This window comes from Mastomys coucha, unplaced genomic scaffold (assembly GCF_008632895.1).
Source record: "Mastomys coucha isolate ucsf_1 unplaced genomic scaffold, UCSF_Mcou_1 pScaffold20, whole genome shotgun sequence".
Lineage (NCBI taxonomy): Eukaryota > Metazoa > Chordata > Mammalia > Rodentia > Muridae > Mastomys > Mastomys coucha.
In genome coordinates this window covers 90,895,383-90,918,081 of record NW_022196903.1, presented here as the reverse complement: position 1 = coordinate 90,918,081, position 22,699 = coordinate 90,895,383, and the positions used below count along the sequence as shown (strand labels likewise).

General features: G+C 42.4%; 1 protein-coding gene across 6 annotated transcripts in view; it reads left to right on the top strand.

Moving 5' to 3' along the window:
* The window catches only part of Eogt (EGF domain specific O-linked N-acetylglucosamine transferase), a 31,090-nt gene extending 8,907 nt beyond the window's left edge, over nt 1-22,183 (top strand). For all 6 annotated transcript variants that reach the window (XM_031382687.1, XM_031382688.1, XM_031382691.1 and 3 more), the window contains 11 exons: nt 606-710; nt 3,730-3,836; nt 7,159-7,262; nt 11,635-11,727; nt 12,129-12,200; nt 12,295-12,381; nt 13,362-13,430; nt 16,774-16,835; nt 18,910-19,029; nt 20,076-20,178; nt 20,658-22,183. In XM_031382687.1, the coding sequence (XP_031238547.1) occupies nt 606-710; nt 3,730-3,836; nt 7,159-7,262; nt 11,635-11,727; nt 12,129-12,200; nt 12,295-12,381; nt 13,362-13,430; nt 16,774-16,835; nt 18,910-19,029; nt 20,076-20,178; nt 20,658-20,804 (1,069 nt within the window). In that variant the 3' untranslated portion in view covers nt 20,805-22,183. The remainder of the gene's footprint in view (nt 1-605; nt 711-3,729; nt 3,837-7,158; nt 7,263-11,634; nt 11,728-12,128; nt 12,201-12,294; nt 12,382-13,361; nt 13,431-16,773; nt 16,836-18,909; nt 19,030-20,075; nt 20,179-20,657) is intronic.
* Nucleotides 22,184-22,699: the final 516 nt, after the last annotated feature.

The window sequence follows — 22,699 nt, the reverse complement described above, 5'->3', positions numbered from 1 at the left end:
ATTTGGGTCATGGGTATATTGGGTTCTTTAGAAGAGATGGTTAAGGTAAGTTATACAGCACATGCTTCTAAATTAAATTCCAAAGAGGGGCTTGGGGATGTGGTTCTGTTGTAGTGTGGTTGTCCTGTACAAAGCAGGCATGGTGGGTGATGCATGCTTGCAATCCTGGCATCCAGAAGGTGAAGGCAGGAGGATAAAGAAGTTTGTGGTCCTCTTTTTGCTGCAGATAGAGTTTAAGATTACCCTGGGTTATGTGAGACTCTGACTCAAAAATAAAACAAGATGAAATAAAATAAATCCAGTGGCTGGAGAGATGGCTCAGCCATTAAGAGTACTAGGTGTTCTTGCAGAGGATCTGGGTCTGGTTTCCAGCGCCCACACGGCCGTTCACAACCATCTGTGACTCCAGTTCCTGGGCATATGATGTCCTCTTCTGGTCTCCAGGGGCACCAGGCATGCACATGGAACACAGACATACGTGAAAAGAAAATAAATAGATCGTTTTTAAAAAATCTGTTGAAAATGTTGTTAGGAAATTAGTTTCAATCCAGCAACTTGAGTCATGAGAAAAATTTCCAGCTCTTTCTTTTTTTTAAATTCACTAGATTCAAGGAAGATTTTCTTCAGGGTGGTGAAATTGGAGGATACTGTAAACTTGACAGTCACGCACTGGTGTCTGAAGGTCAGCGCAAAAGCCCTCTGCAGTCTTGGTAACATAATTTTGTTTCCTAAAAATATGTCTCTAAAGTATTTGTGTTTGTTTTGGTGCTTACAGATTTTATTTTATTTTTTAAAGATTTATTTTATGTATATGAGCACACTGTAGCTGTCTTCAGACACACCAGAAGGAGCCATTGGATCCCATTATAGATGGTTGTGAGCTACCATGTGGTTGCTGGGAATTGAATTCAGGACCTCTGGAAGAACAGTCAGTGCTCTTAACCACTGAGCCATCTCTCCAGCCCCCATGCTCATAGATTTTGGATGGGATTCTAAAGTGGATAAAGTTACCTGATTTGTACAGGCGTAAGCTGAGGAGTGGTGGATGCAGATGGATCCCTCAGTTTAATCGGAACTGAATATTGGTCTCTGCAATTTTAAAAAGCCGGTATTAGAATTTGCTGTTCGTAAATGAAAGAAAAAGTATTTGACACGATGTATTATTAACTCACAACTTCTATATGTGTTTTGGGAAGCACATTTTGTAAATGTGCTACCCCTCCCTTGGGTATGGAGTTTGGTTAATGAGAAAAAGTGAGCCCGCTCATGTAACTTTGGTTCAGAGCATTGCTAACACCCTAGGCAGTCCCACTGGCCTCACCCTACCTTCTTCTCTCTAAAGCCAGATGCTAGCTAAACTCTTACCATCATTGATGAGATGTTGAACTTTAAAAATTTATTGTAAAACCATTTGAGGCTCATGGAAATTTAAACAACATGCAGGGCTTTCCATTGGACCATTCTTTGCTCCAGCTTCCTGGGATGATAAATGTTTCATTTAACCATAGCACTGTTACTAAAGCCAGGAAACAGTCATTATTAGTCTTATTAGCCACACATATGTGGGTTTCTCCCGTGCTTATACATTTATTTTTTTTCTAAATTTGTACTTTAGAAAATGTATATCCCATGTCTAGGGACATATGACCACCACCCTATTTAGAATGCAAAATCCATGGGAGCTCATACACTTTCATTATAATTATATGGGCTACTCTTATGTAAAGTTAATTTCTCAGGCCATTTATGATAAGCAAAATATTAGAAATAATAATTTAAGCTGGGCGGTGGTGGCGCACGCCTTTAATCCCAGCACTTGGGAGGCAGAGGCAGGTGGATTTCTGAGTTCGAGGCCAGCCTGGTCTACAAAGTGAGTTCCAGGACAGCCAGGGCTACTCAGAGAAACCCTGTCTCGAAAAACAAAAAAAAAAAAAAAAAACAAAAATAATTTAATCATCCGTTATATGGTAATGGTCAGTTTGTTATGCAGTTTATCCGGGGACCTCACTGATTGTTACAGAGAAATGTGTCTCCTGTTGCACAGGCACTTTCATTCCTATTTCATGTTGGTATCTGATTCTATATTATAGCCCCTTGGGGCATAATTGTATCGTTTATCGCTGGGTAACACATTAACCTAAAATATACCCTAGGGCACAGTTATATTCATTATTTATTGCTGTTACAAAGTATTCTGAAGTAAAGCAATGACATTTCGTAGCTCAGCCTGTTCTGATGTCAGAGTGAGAGCGGCTCAGCAGGGCCTCGAGAGTCTGCAGTCAGGCTGTTGGGGTGGGTGGGGCTATCTCTATCTCTAGGCCAAGCTTGGCCTGAGAACTTGACTTCTGAGCTCACCAGGGCTGATCTCTGAGCCTCGGTTTCTGTCGAACTATGGACCGGAGGATTCAGTTTTTACCATATAGGTCTCTTATTAATGCTACTCACACACAGCATGGCGGTCATGGCTTCCTCCAGAGCATGCATATATATGTATATACTGTAATGTTGTATAACCTGACTTCAGTAGTGACATGCTACTGTGGTTAGAAGTAAGCCATTGAACTATGACCATATTCAGTGGGGAGGGAGGCATTAATTTCTACTTCTTTTCTTTCTTCTTAAAAAAAGGTTTTGTTTTTATTTTTGTTTTTTTGAAATAACTTTTTGCTTTATAATCCCAGGATGACCTTGAATTTATGATTGTCCTGCCTCAGCTTCCTGAGTGCTGGGATTACAGATGTGGTATTATATTTATCTCACTTACCTTTTGGAGGGAGAAGTACTAATAAACTTGTGTAGCTGAGGAGACGGCTCAGTGGGTTAAGCGTTTGTTCCTGAAACATGGGGACCTGAATTCTAATCCTCAGTATCCACCTAAAATAATCCCGGCACAGTGGTGCACACCTTGATGGCTCACTGTCCAGTCAGTCTGGCTGAGCCTGTAAGATCCCAGGTTCAGAGAGAGACACTGTCTAAAAACAACAAGGTGGAATGTGATTGAGGAAGACATCCTAGCACTAACCTCTGGCATCTGTGTGATGCAAGGAGAGCTCATTTGAAAGGACCAGAGGGAGGGAAGGAGGGAGGGAGGGAGGGAGGGAGGAGGGAGACTCGGGAATGTGTTTTCCAAACTGCTATGGTGTTTTACATTGTGCTCTGAACTATTCTGTTTGACCTGTGATCTCATGGAGGGCTGCAGTGACCTTTGTTTACTTACTGCCAAAGACGTTCCTCTTCATATGCTGGTGTCTGTCATTTGTCTGGCTTCCACAGATTTGCCCCAGTCCCAGTCCTGGGAAAGCTTTTCTGTCTTCTGTCTTTATGAGGCTCTAGATCATTTTGGAATATGTTCTTTCTTACAATCCAAGAAGTCTACTGGGCAGGTTCCTATGGCCCCATCTTTTCCTTTAAGCCCCCAAATGACAGGATACCTTTTGAGTCTCTAGTTAATACATCAGGTTTTTGGTTTTGTTTTTCATTTTGTGTCGGCTTCCCAATTGAACTGTCTGATCTGACATGTTGGCCTGAAATTTGAAGTCATTTTTGTTCCTGTCTCAACATTAAGCTGGGTGTTAGAGCTAATAATGTTATCAAATTAAGGGAGATGCTCTGTGGGACTTCCTTGTACTAGAAATAAAAACTGCTTCATGAGCAGGTGCCAGGTTATGGTGTTGCAACAGAACGTTTGGAAGAATCACTTTTAAATTATCTCACAATTCACAATTCCAGGTTTGCTGAGCTACAAGGCTACACTCAGCTCAATTTCAGGCCTATAGAAGATGCTAAATGTGACGTCGTTGTTGAAAAACCAACATATTTCATGAAATTAGATGCAGGTGAGAAGTTACTTTGTATTTCACTTGTGTATTGATTGATGTGTCTTTTTTTTTTTTTTTAAGATTCTTTTTGTTTTTATTTTATGTGTGTGCATATTTTGCCTGCATGTATGTCTGTGCCCCACATTCACTCAGTGCTGGTGGAGGCCAGAAGAGGGACCATAGTTTTTAATAGTGAGCTACCATTTGCATGAACTGATCCAGGTCCTCAGCAATAACAAGCAGTGTTCTCAGCCACTGAGCTGTCTCCTCTGCTCCACATCTGTTTCTCTCTCTTTTTTAAAAAAATTATTTATTTATCATATGTAAGTACACTGTAGCTGTCTTCAGACACCCTAGAAGAGGGCACCAGATCTCATTACAGATGGTTGTGAGCCATCATGTGATTGATGGGATTTGAACTCGTGACCTTTCGGAAGAGCAGCTGGAGCTCGTAGCTGCTGAGCCATCTCTCCAGCCCCTCCACATCTACTTCTTGACATGCTTGCAGTAAAGTAGTTTTCTGTGAATGTGCTGAAAGTGGTGCGATAAACACTGGCTGTCTTTTTTGCTTTCTCTTCTAAGGTAGATGAATGGGTTACAACTTCCATATTATTATTATTATTATTATTATTATTATTATTACTATTATTATTACAATATTTACATTCCAAATGTTGTCCCCTTTCCCTGTCTCCCCACTGCAAACTCCCTCTCTCCTTCCCCCTCTCCTTTGCCTCTATGAGGGTGCTCCTCCACCCACCCACTTCCACCTCATCCAGCTAGCATCCTCCTTTGCTGGGGCAACAAGCATCCACAAGATCAAATGCTTCCTTTCCCATTGATGCCAGATAAGGCAGTCCTCTGCTACGTATGTAGCAGGAGTCATGGACTGACTCATATGTACTCTTTGGTTGGTGGCTTAGTCCCTGGGAGCTCTGAGGAGTCTGGCTAGTTGATATTGTTGTTCTTCCTATGGTGTCACAATCCCCTTCAGCTCCTTCAGTCCTTTCCCTAACTCTGCCGTTGGTGTCCCTGGGCTGAGTTCAATGGTTCGATGTGAGCAGGTGCTGGCAGAGTCTCTCAGAAGACAGCTATACCAGGATCCTGTCTGTAAGCCGTTCTTGGCATCGGCAATAATGTCAGGGTTGGGTGTCTGCAGATGGGATGGATCCCAAGGTGGGATAGTCTCTGGACTGCCTTTCCTTCAGTCTCTGCTCCATTTTTCCCCCTGAGTTTCCTTTAGACAGGAACAATTCTGGGTTAAAGATTTTGAGACAGATAGATGGCCCCATCCCTCAACTGGGGGGCCATATCTATCTACTGGAGGTGGTCTCTTCAGGTTCTACCTACCTGCTTTTGAGTATTTTAGCTAATGTCTCACTGGGTTCTGGGATCCTCTTGCATCCTGGCATCTGGGACTTTCTAGTGGTCCCCTTCTCCCCTGCATATTTGTATTCATTCTCCTGGCCTAGATAGACTTCTCTTTCTCCTGTCTCTTTCCATACTTGATACTGTCACACTCTCCTTTCCCTCCCCATGCTCTCTCCACCCAGGTCCTTTCCTCCCTCTGCCTCCCATGATTATTTTCTTCCCCCTTCTAAGTGAGATTGAAGTTATTCCATTTATATTTGTGTGTTTTCCACGCAGAGTCCTGAATCCCACATACCTAAATCAAGAGTGTGTGCTCTCTCTCTCTCCCTCCTTTCATCCCTTCCTTCTTTTCATCACTTTCTTTCTTCCTCCCTCCCTTCTTCCTCTTTTTCTTTCCTTTTCTTTCCTTTTCTTCTCTTCTTCTTTCTTTCTTTCTTTCTTTCTTTCCTTCTTTCTTTCTTTCTCTCTTTCCCTTTCTTTCTTTCTTTCTTTCTTTCTTCCTTCCTTTCTCTCTTTCTTTCTTTCTTCCTTCTTTTCTTTCTTCCTTTCTTTCATTTTTTTAGACAGGGTTTTTCTGTAGTCTTGGATGTCCTAGAATTCACTCCATAGAACAGGCTGGCCTTGAATTCAGATCCACCTTCTGAGTGCTGGAATTAAAGGTGTAGGCCCCACCCCCATCCAGCCATTCTCTCTTTCTTCCATTTATTTATTTAGTGTGAGTGCACATATGTCTTTGCTAGCCATGGAACAGTTTGCAGGAGTTTGTTCTCTTCTTTTAATGTGGGTTCTAGGGATTGACCTCAGGCCTTCGGGATGCATGGCAGCTGCTGCCCTCTGTTTTGTGTCTTTCTAAAGGCTGGCATGGGAATTAAAAATAGTGACAGCTGTGGCTGCTGTACTCTGACCTACTAAGCTCCTGATCATCTTCATGAAGGTCTTACTGTGCATCAGGCACTTGAAAATGCCATCCTCTCTGAATTTATCCTAACAGAGCTCACACTGCACTATAACTGTTCCCCAATTCTACCAACAAAGCTAAAGACTAAACCCTTTTAACTTATCTAAGGATGCTGCTCCAGAGCCACTAAGCTAGACATCAGCCTGATTCTTCCAACATCAGTGTTCATGCTCTGTCAACTAGAACATGAGACACTTGCCTCTTTTAACTAGTAGTTGGTCAGTATTTCCCCAAAAACAGTGTAAACAGGGGCTGGACAGATAGCTCAACCATTAAGGGTACTGACTGCTCTTCCAGAGAATCTGCGTTCAATTCTTAGCACCCACATGACAGTTCATAACAATCTATAACCCCAGTTTTAGGAGACCCAATACCCTCTTCTGGCCTTCAAGGATGCCTGGTATGCATGTGGTACATAGTCATACTTGCTGGCAAAACATCCATACACAAAAAACTTTTTAAGAAGAATAATATAAGGAATGATTAAATAGGGCAAAAAGAGAGAAGAATTTAAAACTACCACAATGTTAGTAGTTGTGATTGTTGCCAGTGCCTCTGTGCACAGGTATAATTTGGTTGATTTAAAAAACAAATAAACAAACAAACTGAATAATCAGAAGGAATGGCTAACCATCATGGCCTGAAAGTTCTCCATGCTGTGCTAAATAGGCCTATGTGCCACACACACCCCCAAACATCCCCAAACACCACCACCACCACCACCACCCCACCCCCGCCGCCAGGACGTAATGCTCTCTTACATCTTAATGTGCAGGGGAGAATACATGCATTTCTGATTTCAAAATAACCAGTTCAAAAGTAAGATTTTAAACTTAATACTTCTTCAAGTTGACGAGTATCCATGCCTAGCCTATATTTAGGAGAAATGTGTTTTCTTGTTGATTTTAACTAGAAATCCAACTAACTGTATGAAGGTAGAGTGGAATTTAAAAAGCACTTGGCTCTGCGTCTCTTCACTTGTTTGACGTGTTCTCTCTTTCCCAACACCAGGTATTAACATGTACCACCACTTTTGTGATTTCCTGAATCTCTACCTCACTCAGCACGTTAACAATTCTTTCAGTACCGATGTGTACATTGTGATGTGGGACACTGTAAGTAAGCGCCTGCTCTCTCCTTTTTTGACAGCTCTTTCATGCTCTTCCACTGTGTGCCTCTGGCTTGGTGAAGCAGGATTTCCTAAGATGCATGTTTAAATATATGTCTAACTACACGTACACCCACACACGTATAGATATGTTCAAATGTATTTCTATGGACCCCCTCACATATAGACATGCACCCCCATCAGGCACATAACGGATGTGTGATCTTTCTTTTGTTTTGGCTTTGATTTTGTTTAGGCAATGTCTCATGACCTGAATTGACTGTGTAGCCGAGGATGACCCTCTGTTCCTCTTGCTTCCACTCTAGATTGCTTAGATTACATGTATGGTGCTGGGGATCGAACCCAGGGTTTCATGCATGCTAAGTGAACACTCTATCAACTGAGCCATGTCCCTTCCTATAGATAAGTGATCCTATGTGCTTTGAACTTTGGAATGAAGCAGTGGAGAATTTCCTCCGCTTGGGCACAGATTGAGTTCCCAAATGCAGAGCTTTGAGACCGGAGTTCTCTGTGACACAAGGTGGTAGTGTTTACTTACTTTGCCCTTTGAATTTACTGCTCCCGCCCCTGAAGTGCAACCCAGAGCCTTATCCACCACAGAGCTACACCCTAGCCCCAATCCTCTACTTAATAGCAGCATTCTGGTTACAGCCAGTTTCATGCTAAGTGGTCTGTTTTTTCAAGCTCACTATCTAGGGTGAATCTTACACATGTATCTAAATGAGAAGCAACGCTGTCTGGGAACGGCTTGCATGTGCCATCTGCATTTCCAGACAGCACAGCACAGCACACCAGCTAATTCATAAACAGTTTTAGAGACAGGGAGAAAGCATCTGAGGTCAGTACTTTATAGATAGCATAGCTCTGTGGACAGTTGTCATCTTCCGGAACTCTGGCACGATTTAAAGTCCCTGAAAAACTGGTCCTGCGTTCTTGGCATGCTCTCACTTCCTTTATCTCTGGCTGTACTTGTGCCTCCATTTCTGGCTTGAGTCCAGTTTTACTGACAGCTCAGCTTCACATTTTGGCCGTGTTTCTGTGAGCAAAGGGGACAGCGTCCTTCTCATTTCTTCTTTTTGCTTAAGCGGGCCATCTCTCCCAGCAAAACATTTCTCAGCAGTTCTGCAAGACTGTATCTTTTTTAAAAAGCCCTTACTAAGATCACATTCTCTCAGTGGGGAATTTGGATCAGGGTTTTTATTAGTACATTTTTTAGACAGGACACAGCAGGTAAGTGTTCTAAGGTAACACACTGAGGAGTGGAGTCAAGGATTCTAGCTCTGGGCTCGGAAGGCACTGCCCTGTATAGTCCTCTGAAGAATCTGTGAGGTAGAGAAACACTTAGCAAGTGCTTTCCTGAGGCTTCTTCAGGCCATCTTGCATGCCTGTTTACATCTTTCTTGAGTGGACTGAGTTAAAGTGAGTTAGCTTCTATTTGTCCTGCCTGTTGTGTGCTAGGGACCGCCATGAAGGTCCTTGTCAACTGGACACATGATTTGCGGGTAGTCTGACATCATTCTGAATACAGATAAGCAGCATTCATGTATCTGAGCGGTGTGCTTGGCTGCCCCCGTGTTACTGCTGTCCTTTGCTGGTCATCTATCTCCTCCCTTATATCAGAGATGTCCTTGCTAACTTCCCAGTCAAGTTCTTATATGAGCAGCAATGGTCATCCGCTCCAGAAGTCAGTGCTTAAAAGCCTGTAGGTTGCCTGGGAACAGGACTGTGTGATTATGCACAGTTGAATTTCTGTTAGCAAAACCCTAAGTCGGTGGTTCTCAACCTATGGGCCAAGACATGCTTGGACGGTCAAGAGGAGTCACCTGAAATCATTGGAAAACACAGATATTTATAACAGTAGAAGAATTAGTCGTGAGGTTGCGATGGAAATAATTTTATGGTTGGGGTCACTACAACATGAGGAACAGTGTTTACATCATTAGGAAGGTTGAGGACCATTGCCACAGTTAGATGTAAGCTTTTAAGATGCTATTTCACAAGCTCAGTGCTGTCTGAGACTCTTCCCTTTAGGTACTGAGCACCTCCACAAAGCCGTCAGTCTCCTAAATCATAGAAAGCCACTTCTTTTCTGGTGTTGAGGATTTGGAACATCTTTGCTATATTTTTTTAAATATAGTTTTGTTTTGTTTTTTAATTTTTTTATTCAATGTCTGAATGCTCTGCTGCATATACATCTGCAGGCCAGAAAAATGACATCAGATCCCATTATCAGTGGTTGTGAGCCACCATTTGGTTTCTGGGAACTGAACTCAGAACCATGGGAAGAGCAGCCAGTGCTCTTAATGGCTGAGCCATCTCTCCAGTCCTTTCCTCCTCCTTTTTAATTATAGAGCTAATGACTGATTCTCATGAGGTTAACAATGCAGAAGTGTGAAGTTCTTTCTCCTTTAAGTCTTTTCTTCTCTCTCCATTGCATTATCTTCCAGGGGGATAAATGGGATTACAGCCTTATACAAAGTTTTATGAGGGTTTGTATAAGGCTCTCTATGCATATCATTTGTATAAAGATTTATTTATATCATCATATAAAATATGCTCTCTGAGTACAAGGGCCATTTTTGAATGGTCCCAGCATTTGTCCATCTGTTGGATTTCCTGCATGTGTTCTTCTCCCTTCACCCCTCCCCCACCATGTTCCTCTCCCTTTACCTGGAATTTCATTTCTCTCTGGTTCTGAGCTATGTTCTGGATGCTATCAGCATCTTTTCTATATGCAGTGTTCTCCCTGGGTCTATAGGAGACTAGTGCCAAGATTCACTCTGGACACCCGAATCCGTGGATGCTCAAGTCCTCTGTGTTAAGTGGTATAGAACTGTATGTGGCCATGCACATCCTGCTAGATGCTCTGAAATCGCCAATGGGTTACTCACATACCCCAGTATATACTAACAGTCATTATACTATAGTGTCGCAGAGAAAAGGTCTGTATACATTCAATAAAGACACAGCTAGTTCTCTGAATATTTTCTATCAGTGTGAATGAACCCTCAGGTCCAGAGTGTTGACCACGTCCTCCCCTCCACACCCTTTCCTTCATTACACCTGTGGGCCAAGTCCTACAAGTGGTGTTTGTGTGTCTGAGGCTCTGGGTGTGTTCAAATTTGAGACCTGACAGGAGGAGGGTTTTGTTTGTTTGTTTGTCACCTTGAGGAATACCCAAGGATTCTTCAGTGTGAGATGGGAAGACGTTCGTTCCTTCTTCCACTTCTGGATAATTTGAATTTGGAGGATATACAGATGACATTTCTAGAAGTGGCTATTGTTGAATGATTCACAAGTTTCCTGGGAAGGGTCCAGTCAGAATCACTCTATTTTATCATAAAAATTTCCTTTCAGAACTACCTTATGTTACCTAGAATATTTTATCTCAAGAAATTGTCTAAAATTACTTATGATTGCTCCTTATTTATTATTGCACAACAGGACAGTTCCACTGTAGATGGTGCTGGGGGGCCCTTATTACACCATCGCTGGAGAAACACAAACCATTGCTGCAAAGCCTTTCTGTGTCACCATATCGGACAGTTCTCCCCACCTTTGAAATATCTCCAATAGGAGAAGCCTAAACATTTCAAAACCTAAAAAAAAAAAAAAAAATTCTATAATCATAAAGAGACATCATAATGGACAAGAAATCACAGATTTTGAATGTATCTCCATGACTTGTGCTTCTTCCATCTCTGGGCTGAATTCTTCAGTCTGAGTCACATCATTTAAAAATGGACCAAACCTCTCCTTTTACCTGGCAGAGTTTGTAATTACCTTCTACCTTCCATGGAGGAGACGAATTTGATAACTACACCAGGACAGGTCCCCCTGAGAAGCAGCTGTCATGGTTTTGGAGAACACAGACACGGCTTCACCCCAGTCCTGGGACTCATTAGTTCTACAATGTAGACAAACTAGTTGAATTTATATACAGTTTCCTTGTGTATAAATTTAGGACGAGGACATCAGCTAGCTCATTAGAACTGCAGGGTTGTTTGATGAATTAATAATCAATAGTGCTTACAACAATGCCTGGGACTGCAAGCATCCCAGATATTGTTAGCATTATAGGTTGTTGTGTAATAACGAGTGATGTTATTAACCTGAATGGGGTATTGTCATGTGATTCATTATTCAACAGGGAGGATATTCATTTGATGTTTGAGCTTTCAAGCTATTTTCTCGCTTTGGAATTTCCTTCCAAATGCAATCTACTTATGGTGATGCACTTGGCTTAGCGATCATATTATCATGTGTGCGATCATATTATCATGTGTACAAATGGTGTCATATGCATGGGTCCTTTTAAGCATCCTCTTGTGGCACTAACTTGGTGTTTCTCCCTTCAGAGCTCTTATGGATACGGTGACCTCTTCTCCGATACCTGGAAAGTGTTTACTGACTATGATGTCATACATTTGAAAACCTACGATTCCAAAAAGGTACTGGAAACCTAGTAAAAATGTCTTTAAATGACTGTCAAGTGCAAGTGACTAACTCATATAGTAAAGATTTAATTTGAGTTTCTCTTGGCTGTTACCATTGGTTCTGACTTTTTGATATTTTTTTTTTTGCTTTTTTGCTTTTTGTTGTTGGTGGTGGTGATTTTTTTGTAGCTAGAATTCTTGTGAGTAAACCTTAAAACCTTCGAAAGGCTTACTTTGTAAAATGAGGGCTGCTGTTTTGGCTTGAAGGTACACACCTTACTGTGGTGGTGTCTGTCCTGTAAGGGGCACACACCTTACTGTGCTGTCTACCCTATGAAGTGTGCACAGCTTGCCGTGGCATCCTATGAAGGGCTCTCACCTTGCTGTGCTATCTTCTGAACTGCCTTCCTTCTTAGGTGTGTTTTAAAGAAGCCGTGTTTTCCTTGCTGCCCCGCATGCGGTACGGGCTGTTCTATAACACTCCTCTGGTAAGCATCGAAGACAGCCTTATGTTTCTCAAGATCATCTGAAATCCCAGTGCGGGAGTGTTTGCTGTCATGTGAACTGGTGCTTTTGTTTTAGATCTCTGGCTGTCAGAATACTGGATTATTCAGGGCCTTCTCCCAGCATGTGCTGCATAGGCTGAATATCACTCAAGAGGGACCCAAGGTAATGGATATGTTATGGGTTCTGAGGTAGGCTTGAGTTTTCATCTCTAAAGCCACCTTTGTAGATAAACAAATAAGCAGGAGGCAGTGTTTATAGTATGATAACATTGCTGAATCTGTAGTCCTCTGAATTCAGGAGTCAATAGCCACCAAAGATAAGCCAAAGGTTACTGTAAGAATACCCTTTATTCTCCTTGTCCAGTGTCTATTTCTTTACCCATAGCTCCCTACTTTTCCCATTGAACTCATGTAATCTCTGCTAACAACAATCCACCCACCAGCCCACAAAGAAGTAGTAGTTTTGTCTTCCATGGCTGAAGTGGATACACTTGTATGTATTCATAATCAACATACAATAGCACACATTTCTAGGGTGCAGTGTGACACATGACAGTTTGACACATGACACAGTGTGTCACCTCAAGCATCAATCATGTCTTTGTTATGGGAATCTTTTTTCTCTTACCTTTGTTAGAAATAATATACCATTGTCAAGCCTATTAACACTACAGTGATTTTGACAGCAAATCCCAATTCTCCTATATCTGTAAAGTGAATCTAGTGACCACCTCATTTCTTTCCTTCCCAGTGTCCACTATCTACCAGTCTATCGTATTTTCCAGTATTTTCTTGTATACACCTATGAGATCAGCTCCTTTAGCTTCTATATCTGAGGGATAGCATGTGCCTGACTTAGGTTAACATAATGCCTTCCGTTTCTCTCTATACTGCAATATGACATGTTTTGACTCTGTATAGTTGAGTAAGAATTCATTGTAGAGATGTATTTTCTTATAAAGTAGATATATATGTTTATTTCTTGAGATGATGGATAATGGTTAAGAAGTCAGGCTACTATTCTCCATGTCTCCTTAGTAAGTTTCACCTCTCTGGGTAATATCATTTGAGATTCGTGTTGTCTTTTTCTTTTTTTTGTCTGAGCATATCCAATATTATTCCAAGTTTTCATTTTGATCACAGGATGGCAAAGTTCGAGTTACCATTCTTGCACGCAGCACAGAATACCGGAAAATCCTAAACCAAAATGAGGTCAGTGTTTTGGTATGAACTTTTAACAGTGACTTTGCCTTCCTTGGCTAATGTTCTCTCTCTCTCCCTCCCTACTTCCCCCTTTCTCTCTCTTTCTGTTTTATATTGCAGTAGACATTTTTATTTGAAACTATTAGTTTCTAGAGATACGTAATGGCCTGAGCCTACTGAAACTACTGGCTTTTAGCTTCTCCAACCTCCCAACCCACCCAGACCTCCTTTGCTGTAAATGTTCACCTACATCAGCTCTAATATGGGCAAAACCAAAGCCAAACAAAACTGCGAGTCTTGTCTGGACTGTAACAGAAGGATGAAAATTCTCCCTCCCGGCAAACTAGTAACAACATGCAAGCACGCCTTTTGAGAGATGATTGGTGTTACTTGGTATTTCCGTAGCATCTGGCATCACATACAATTGAAAGGGGTTCCGTCGGCTTGAGTGGGTGATTGTCTCAGAAACTGCTCCTGGGCATTCAATTCATTTCAGCAGCACAAAATCATACATTTCCATTCATTTCAGCAGCACAAAATCATATATTTCCCAGACAAATAATCAAGGGAGCCTAGACAGTGAGACTGTTCTTCACTGTTAGCCCTCTCACAGAAGACAGATGCAAGAGGAGGTTGAGTGTGCCTATGAGCCCAGGCTATCAGGAAAGGGCAGGCCAGGGAATAGCAGCAAACCAGGGGGAAGAAAGTTCAGGGAAAGGCCCAGCGCCAGCGCCTGCTATAGGGCAGGTCTGATACTTTCAGAATCCATGGGCAGACTGTACAAACGCTGCTTCCAATGGCAAGCCCAAGAGCGTGTTGCTCGTCCTTTAAGACAGGACATGGATTCCGATGGGTATGCACAACGATGGCAGTGGTTCTTTGACTATATTTTGACCAGTGAACAGAGAATAAGACTCAGGTGTATATATAGCCCAGGCTCACTTTGAACTCATTATGTAGGCCTGGCTGGTCTCAAACTCCCAATCCTACTGCCTCAGCCTCAGGAATACAGTCTGGCTTCCAGGAGGTCTGGTTAAACTTACCCTAGTAGAAGGTTTGTTGAGATAATGCTGTGTGGCTGGAAGTTACAGAAAGGACACACTCCGGGACTTGTAGGCACGTGTGATTTCTTTGATGTGAGTCTGCCTTATTAAATAAAGAAGGGCCATGCTACCTAATTAGTTCTCTCTTGGTTGAAAAGTGACCGTAGAGAAACACTTCAATGTTCTGACTGCCCGTGTGTTGTCCAGTTGTGCATACATGTGTATAAAATGGCGTCAGCAATTAGATTTCATTCAGTGGTTCAGATGCACTGCTTAAGGTTAGAGATTGTGTGGTCAGAAGCACAGGGTGTGGTTCTCCCCCTCCCTTCCTCTCTCCTTCTCTCTCTTTCTTTGCCAGGGATTGAACCAAGTCTAGATCAAGGCATTTTGTAACCATTGATGTTGTTGTTGTTGTGTAGGGTTGCCTGGTAGAGATGCCAACTATCAGCGTCAGCGACTTTCAGAATCAGGGTGCTACTTGGACAGCACATTGCTCATGCTCTGTTACTTTCTGCCTGCCAGAATATGAGCCAAAAGGGATTTTAGAAATTACATAGAAATAGGATTTTTTTTTCTGCCAAAACTTTAATATTTTCAAAGAATGGGGCCCAAAGTCCTAGTAGTTTGTTCGAGATGAGACAATGGACAGAAAGAGCTATGTCAGCAGAGTGTCAGGAGCATTGTGTCCCCTCATCCTCAAAGCACCGGGTGCTCTGAAATGATAAGAAATAGGGTGAGGAATTCAAGAGATATGGTTGGTCAGCCTTTGAATTTAAATAAGGTCTAAAATGATAGACATAAATGACATGTAATGCATACAAATTTTTATCTGCAAAAAATTAAGAAACGTTAGGAGTCGGGGAGATGGCTCAGTGGGTAAGGGGGCTTGTTGTGAAAGCAAGAGGATCTGAGTTCAGATCTCCAGCACTGACTTAGGAGCCAGGCACGGCTGCATGTGTGTATTAGGGAACAGCAGCATGCAGATCCTAGAAGCTCATTGGCCAGACAGTCTACCCAGAGCAGTGAGCTTCAGGTTCGGTGAGAGAGCCTGTCTCAGAATATTAAAAGGAAGGGTCTAGAAAAATGGCTCAATGACAAGGTACCTGCTGTGTAGGCATGAGGACCTGAGTCTGGATCCCCAGAACCCACGTACAAAGCCGAGGGTGGTGGCCTTCTCCACATGGGGATCAGGAGGTAGGGTGGGCAGCAGGATAAGCTCCAAAGTTCACTGACCAGTCTAAGTAAACTGGAGCTTCTGTTCAGGGAGAGTTCCTTTTTTTTTTTTCTTCCAAAGATTTATTTATTATTATACATAAGTACACTGTACTTGTCTTCAGATGCATGAGAAGGGAGCGTCAGATCTCATTATGGATGGTTGTAAGCCACCATGTGGTTGCTAGGATTTGAACTCAGGACCTTCAGAAGAGCAGTCAGTGCTCTTACCCACTGAGCCATCTCACCAGCCCTCAGGGAGAGTTCTTAATTTGTATTGTCTCAGAAAATGCAGATAAGAACCGTGGAGGAGACACCTGGTATTGACCTTGGGCCTCCAAATATATGTACACCTGAAAGCACATGTTCACAGAGCCACACTGACATGTACAACACACACACCCACACATACCCACACACACACACACACACACATACACACACACACACATGCACGCACACACTACACCCATACATATACACATAAACACACACCACAAATTAAACAAAAAAAACCAATGAAATGGAAACTGATAGAGGAAGACTCCTGATGTCCTCTGGCTTCTGTATGCATGAACACAGGTAGCATGCACACACACACACACACACACACACACACACACACACATGTACACATACATGCATGCACAAACTACACCCATAATACACACATAAACATATACCACAAATTAAACAAAAAAACTCAATGAAATGGAAAATGATAGAAGAAGACTCCTGATGTTCTCTGGCTTCTGTATGCATGAACACAGGGAGCGTGAACACACACACATGCATGCACACACTACACCCATACATACACACATAAACATACACCACAAATTAAACAAAAAAACTCAATGAAATGGAAAATGATAGAAGAAAACTCCTGATGTTCTCTGGCTTCTGTATGCATGAACACAGGTAGAGTGCACACACACACACACACACACACACACACACACACACACACACACATGCACACAAAACAGATGTGTCTGGCTCCAGGGCAAGTTTTAATTTAAACAATGAACTTTAGGATTTCTAAAGAAAAGCAGAAAAGAAGGAAGAATCATTCTGTGTGTTCTTTTTTTTTCTAGCTGGTAAATGCACTGAAAACAGTATCCACGTTTGAAGTTCGGGTGGTTGATTACAAATACAGGTAAGCCGGGGCCCAGGCAGGCGCCTCCTTCACCTCCAGTCTGAAGCATTCACTGGTGGGTACAGAGCATTTTTGCAGTGGGCACGCTGACCCTCGTAGACCAAGAAGTGACACTCAGACAGTCATTAAACAAAACAGGGATGACGGAGGCCTCGAGTTCAGGGGAGCTGCTGAGCTTTCTGAGGTCTCCTGTACTGGTAAAATCTAATTATTCTGGAGAAATCATGAATCCAGATTTTTGTTTGAAATTTCTGAATTTTTAAAAGTTTGCTGCTAGTATTAAATTTGAACATGTACACACACACACACACACACACACACACATATATACATATATATATATACCCTCATATACAAGTATATACATATATGTATATATATATATATACACATATATATGGAAAAATATGTGGCTTAATCTAATGGGTTTCAGCTTTGAATTTAATAATATAATTTAGATTTTAAAAAGGAAAAAAATTACAAAGTATTTATATCTTTTTAAATTCTGGTGGGACCAAAAGGCTTGGAAAGAGAACATGCTGCCACGCAGTGGTGGTACATACCTTTAATCCCAGTACTCAGGAGGCAGATATCTTGGGGTTCAAGCTCAGCCTGGCCTACAAAGCGAGTTCTAGGGCAGTCTGGGTAACACAGTTAAACCCTGTCTCTAAAAAGAAAAAAAAAGAAAGAAAGAAAGAAAGAAAGAAAGAAAGAAAGAAAGAAAGAAAGAAAGAAAGAGAGAGAGAGAGAAAGAAAGGAAGGAAGAAAGACAGAGAAAGAAAGAGGGAGGGAGAAAGAAAGAGAAAGAGAGAGAAAGAAAAAGAAAAAGAAAGGAAGAATATGCCTCTCACTGATATGTACTCCTGTTGGTTTGAGAACAGTCACACTGCAATGGCTCTGTGTAGAAGTAGATGCTCCATGTAGAAAATGTTTATCAATATAAAGAAGAGCAAAGCGGGCTGGAAAGATGGTCAGTGGTTAAGAGCACTTATTGCTCTTGCAGAGCACCCAGCATGGTGGTGAAGCAGCTGTTTATTACACTTCCAAAGGCTCCAATGCCCTTTCCTGACCTCTGGGGGCACCAAACACAAGTATGGTACACAGACATACATGCAGGCCAAACATGTGCATCAAATAAAATGAATAAATCTAATTGTAAAATTTCAAAAAGAAAGCTCCCACAAAATAATACAAAGAAAAAGTGAAATTTTCTTTCTATCCTTCATCCACCTGTAATCCAATTTATGACTGTTGATAGTTTTTTCCTATATTATACATACACACACAGAAATGCACATACACATGCACACACACACAAGCATGCGTACATGCACACACATGCATGCATGCATGCACTGCAGAGGGGTACCTGCCATAGATACACTTCCTGCATCTAAATAAGCTTGGGCCTGCTGCCACTCACTCATCAACCCCTAGTTCCTAATGGGATGAATCCATAAGCAGGCCACTGGGCTTCATGGCTGGGAACCCGGTATGGTGGACAGTGTGCCTCTTGTGCTGAGGTCAGAGAAATGCGAAGCTGTCAGTCATTGCATGTTAGGGCCTGCTGTTAGGCTCCACCAGCTTCCTCTCACCTTACACAGGCAGCCGTGCTCTGAAGATACAAAGCTCCTGGTTTACACAATCCGCTGTGCTATGGAGGCTTCTTCCACTGGCACAGGAGGAAGTAGTTTTCAGCTTGGACTATCCTACTATCTTGTTAACATTTGCTCATTTCCCTTTTCCGGGGAGCCTGGAGGGTGGGGCCTGTTGCTAGGAGCTTTGCCCTGCAGTATTATTTGCCTGTATTTGAATGGCACCTTTTATTTGGATTATATTATTTTTTTGTAATTGTGTTGATATCATGCGTCATGACTTTCTTATTATACGTTACCTTGAAAAACAGAAATAATAGTTTGTTGTGCTCAACACTGACTGAATAATTAAATGCTATAGTGCCTCGAAGTTGTCACGACAGTGCAGACGTGGAGCGTGACACAAATACATACTATCTCTGTGGATCATGGACCAGCTCCCTTTGTCCCACCCTTCTTGTGTGGTCCTTGTATTGCAGAGAACTCGGGTTTCTAGATCAGCTCAGGATCACGCACAACACGGACATATTTATTGGCATGCACGGAGCTGGCCTTACCCACTTACTCTTCCTTCCCGACTGGGCTGCTGTGTTCGAGCTGTGAGTATGGGTGGCAGCTTTCCATGGAAAGATTAGGAGCCAGGATCTGAGCTAAGAGGCTCGGCCCGGGCATGAGAAAGCCTGATATCCTACCGTCAAGCTACATCATGGTGGTGTCTGGAAAGAAGAGCCACCTGGAGCTAAAAGGTCTGAGGTCTGCCAGTGCTCTTAGGAAGCAGGGCTCCCTCCCTCCATCCTTACAGCCTCAAGGCTGCAGGATGGGATTCTGTGGTTTCCCAACTCAGTTCATCACTGCCTCAACTCTGAGCATCTCCCTCCCTGCAGTCAGAGAGCAGGGTGGTGCTGGCAGGGGTAGCGAAGGCCCTATCTCCAGAGGATTGCTTACCCAGCATGTCTGAGGCAGAGATGGGGGGCTTGGGGGGCTTGAATCCATAAGGAGACTATCCAAGGAAAGGTTGTTACAAATTCTGATACTTGGCACAACATTTTCAAGCTGTTTGTGAGGTAGAAGGTAATTGTGAATTCTGTCTTAATTCATTTGTCCTAGAGAGGGGAGGGTGAAAGAAAGGAGAAAAGGAGGGGGGTGGTCTAGGTGAGATATGGGAGCCCCAACAGACCTGGGGTGGGATTTTTGCTTACTTCCTTAAGCAGCTGCATAACCTTTGATGTATCACCTCCCTGTATATAGAGAGGTGACATGTACTTTCCATGTATGTAAAGATAATATCTTACAAGACAGTCTCCAATTCACAGGCAGTAGGACTTATTGAATAAGGTACCCACTCCTCAGTCTTACTCTGGTTTTTAAAAATTAAGGCAAGGTATTGATAGTATTCATATAACTCGCTTTTGGGCTGCTCTCCAACCCAGGGCCTCATGCATGCTAGCCCAGCCCTACTGCAGCACGCTGTCTCCCAGCCCTGAGAATGTGTGTGAGATGATCCCTCTTCTGTTTGTTATTTACAAAACCTTTATTTAGTAAGACCATATTTGGGAAGTGGATGTTTTCCCCCATAGAATGGTATGCACGAGGCATCCCCCTGGACAAAGGCCTCATGTCATGTGTGACACCCTTGTGTCCTTAGGTACAACTGTGAAGATGAGCGCTGTTATTTAGACCTGGCCAGGCTCAGAGGCGTCCACTACATCACCTGGCAGAAGCCCAGCAAAGTGTTTCCTCAAGATAAGGTAATATTCATTCAAATGGTTTGGAGTCCAGTTATTAAAATGCAAGCCATCGCTGAGCCTCTGTTTGTCTCTTGAATACCAAGGTGTATTTTATATTTGCAAATTAGAGAAAGCCTCAACGTCGTTAAAGCAGCTTACATCAGTTTATATATAGCAGCCATCAGCAAACAGTAGCTTTAATGGTACAAATCTGGCCCACCAATTGTTGTTGTAAATAAAGTTTTATTGGGAACCGCCACATTTGCTTGCAGTGTTGTCTGGGCTTCCTTATGCATTTCCTTGGCAGAGCATCTGTGACTGAGAGCAGATGGTTGGTAGAGCTGAAACTATCTTTGGGACCTCTGTGGAAAAAGCTTGCCAGCCCGTGTTGTACAGCATAAGTTGAAATAGCTGCTTTAGCCAAAGGAAAATGAGTTTATGTCTATGGAAAAGACACATCCTCGATGACGTCAGGATTTTGTTCTGGTTTGTTTCCGCAGGGGCATCATCCAACTCTGGGGGAACACCCGAAGTTTACCAACTACTCTTTTGATGTAGAAGAATTCATGTACCTCGTCCTTCAGGCTGCAGAACATGTACTGCAGCACCCGCAGTGGCCATTTAAGAAGAACCACGATGAACTATAGAATGTGGAGTTTGTTTACAAGAGGGTGTAGAAACACTCTCACATACAGAATTCTCACATTCGCTCTCACAATCAGAGGAGCAAAACAACCTGTCATATCCTACTGTAAGATGACACATGACTTTCTACTTCTGAATATAGCTCAGGCTGGCCTTGAACTAATGGTCCTTTATCTTGAGCCAACTGAGCGCTCACCTTCCAGGTATGCCCCACCATGCCTGTCTACAGAATTACTTTTTATATGAAAGCACACCTTCAGGAGACTTTAGGTCTTCCACGTGGTTATTGTGTCTTTGCTATTTATCAAAAGTATATATGTATTTTTTTTGCACTGAAAAATGTTACTTTCATAGTTCAAAGTTGGGCATATACCCATTGGTGCGGCAGAGCTTTCCTGTTGGGATACCAAAGTTGTCAACTTCGGCGGCTTCAGGATGGATATGTGTGTTTGTTAACTGTAATGTGATTGTAATTCCAGAGTGTCACAGCTTCTTGTTTATCTACTTGGATAAACTCAGAACTGTTGTTATTTGCCATTGTATGTTCTTAAATATGGTTGTAGGGCCTGGGGACATGGCTTAGTGTAGAATGCTGGCCTTGCATGCATGGGCCTCTGGGTTTAATCCCCAGCAACACACACACACACACACACACACACACACACACACACACACACACACACACCTAAGTCTGTGATTCTCAGGACAAAGCTATAAGAGTGTGTTACAGACCAGTGATTAGTCAACTCCAGGTTCCGTGCGTCAAGAGCCTGAAAAAGATCATGCTGTTGTATTTATTAGTTTATGTTTCTATATCTCATTTCGATCATGGTCTTCCCAAATGTAACGGCGGTATTGATAAGAACCCATTCCGCAGTCCCATCTCCACTGACCCTGCAGGCATGGAGAACATTCATGCTGACTTGGCATGAAGTCTTAGTTTCCATCTGACAAGTGTTTGTGAGCACACACAGCTGTGTGTATCTACCTCTGGCAGCATGGAAGTAACCCTGGTCTTTGTAAAACACTGCCAAGTAGCCACTGAAGAGAAGACACTTGCCCTGTTTATTTGTTTTTGTTTTTGTTTTTAAAGTAAGACTTAAAAACACAGTAGATCTGTGAATTATCCAATCAAAACAAAAGCCCCAAGAAAGCGGCCCTGGGCAAACAGGGTGCCTAACAGCAGGCTTCCTCTGGACTGGCTTTATTTCTTACTGTGGAGCATATAGCTCAGCAGTCAGAAACCATGGGTTTGTTCTATTATACAGTGTGACGCTTGCGTCTTATTAACATTTGAGGTGTCTCATTTAGAAGCTACTTTTAAGTTTTACAATGCACTTAGCAAATCGCAGCCAAGGACTTCATTTTTAAATTCAGAGAAGCGACCTACAAAAATACAGCTAACTAATGCCTCCTTAGAAGTTTGCTGTCTTTTGCTTTCAGGGCCTGCTAAACGACTTGTAGAGTTTATTTATTAAAATACCTTTCAAGGAAATAGTGGCCCTCTATAGGCAGGATTTCTCTTTGGGTCATAAAATTGTTTGGCAAAAATTGTAACATTAGAAGTTGTTAAATGACAGGTTTGCTGCTGTTCTGGGTGCAGAATCCTAGGCAGGCAGGGGGAGCAGGGGGTGTTCCACAGGAAGGGGAGTGGAAGGATCGTGTTGCCTGGGTCATCAAGGATAAACATCCGAAGCTTGCTCTGGAAAACCATCCTCTTACCTCATTTCAAGCAGGACAGGGGCCTATGCTTTCACAGACTACCGAGGACTCCAGAAACTGAGACAGGTTTCATACTGAAACTGTATTTGAATATTTTGCATTTAGAATATACTTTCTATAAAGACAGTCATTTAAAATTTTAATTAATGGGATTAACTTTTTTATCAGACTTTCT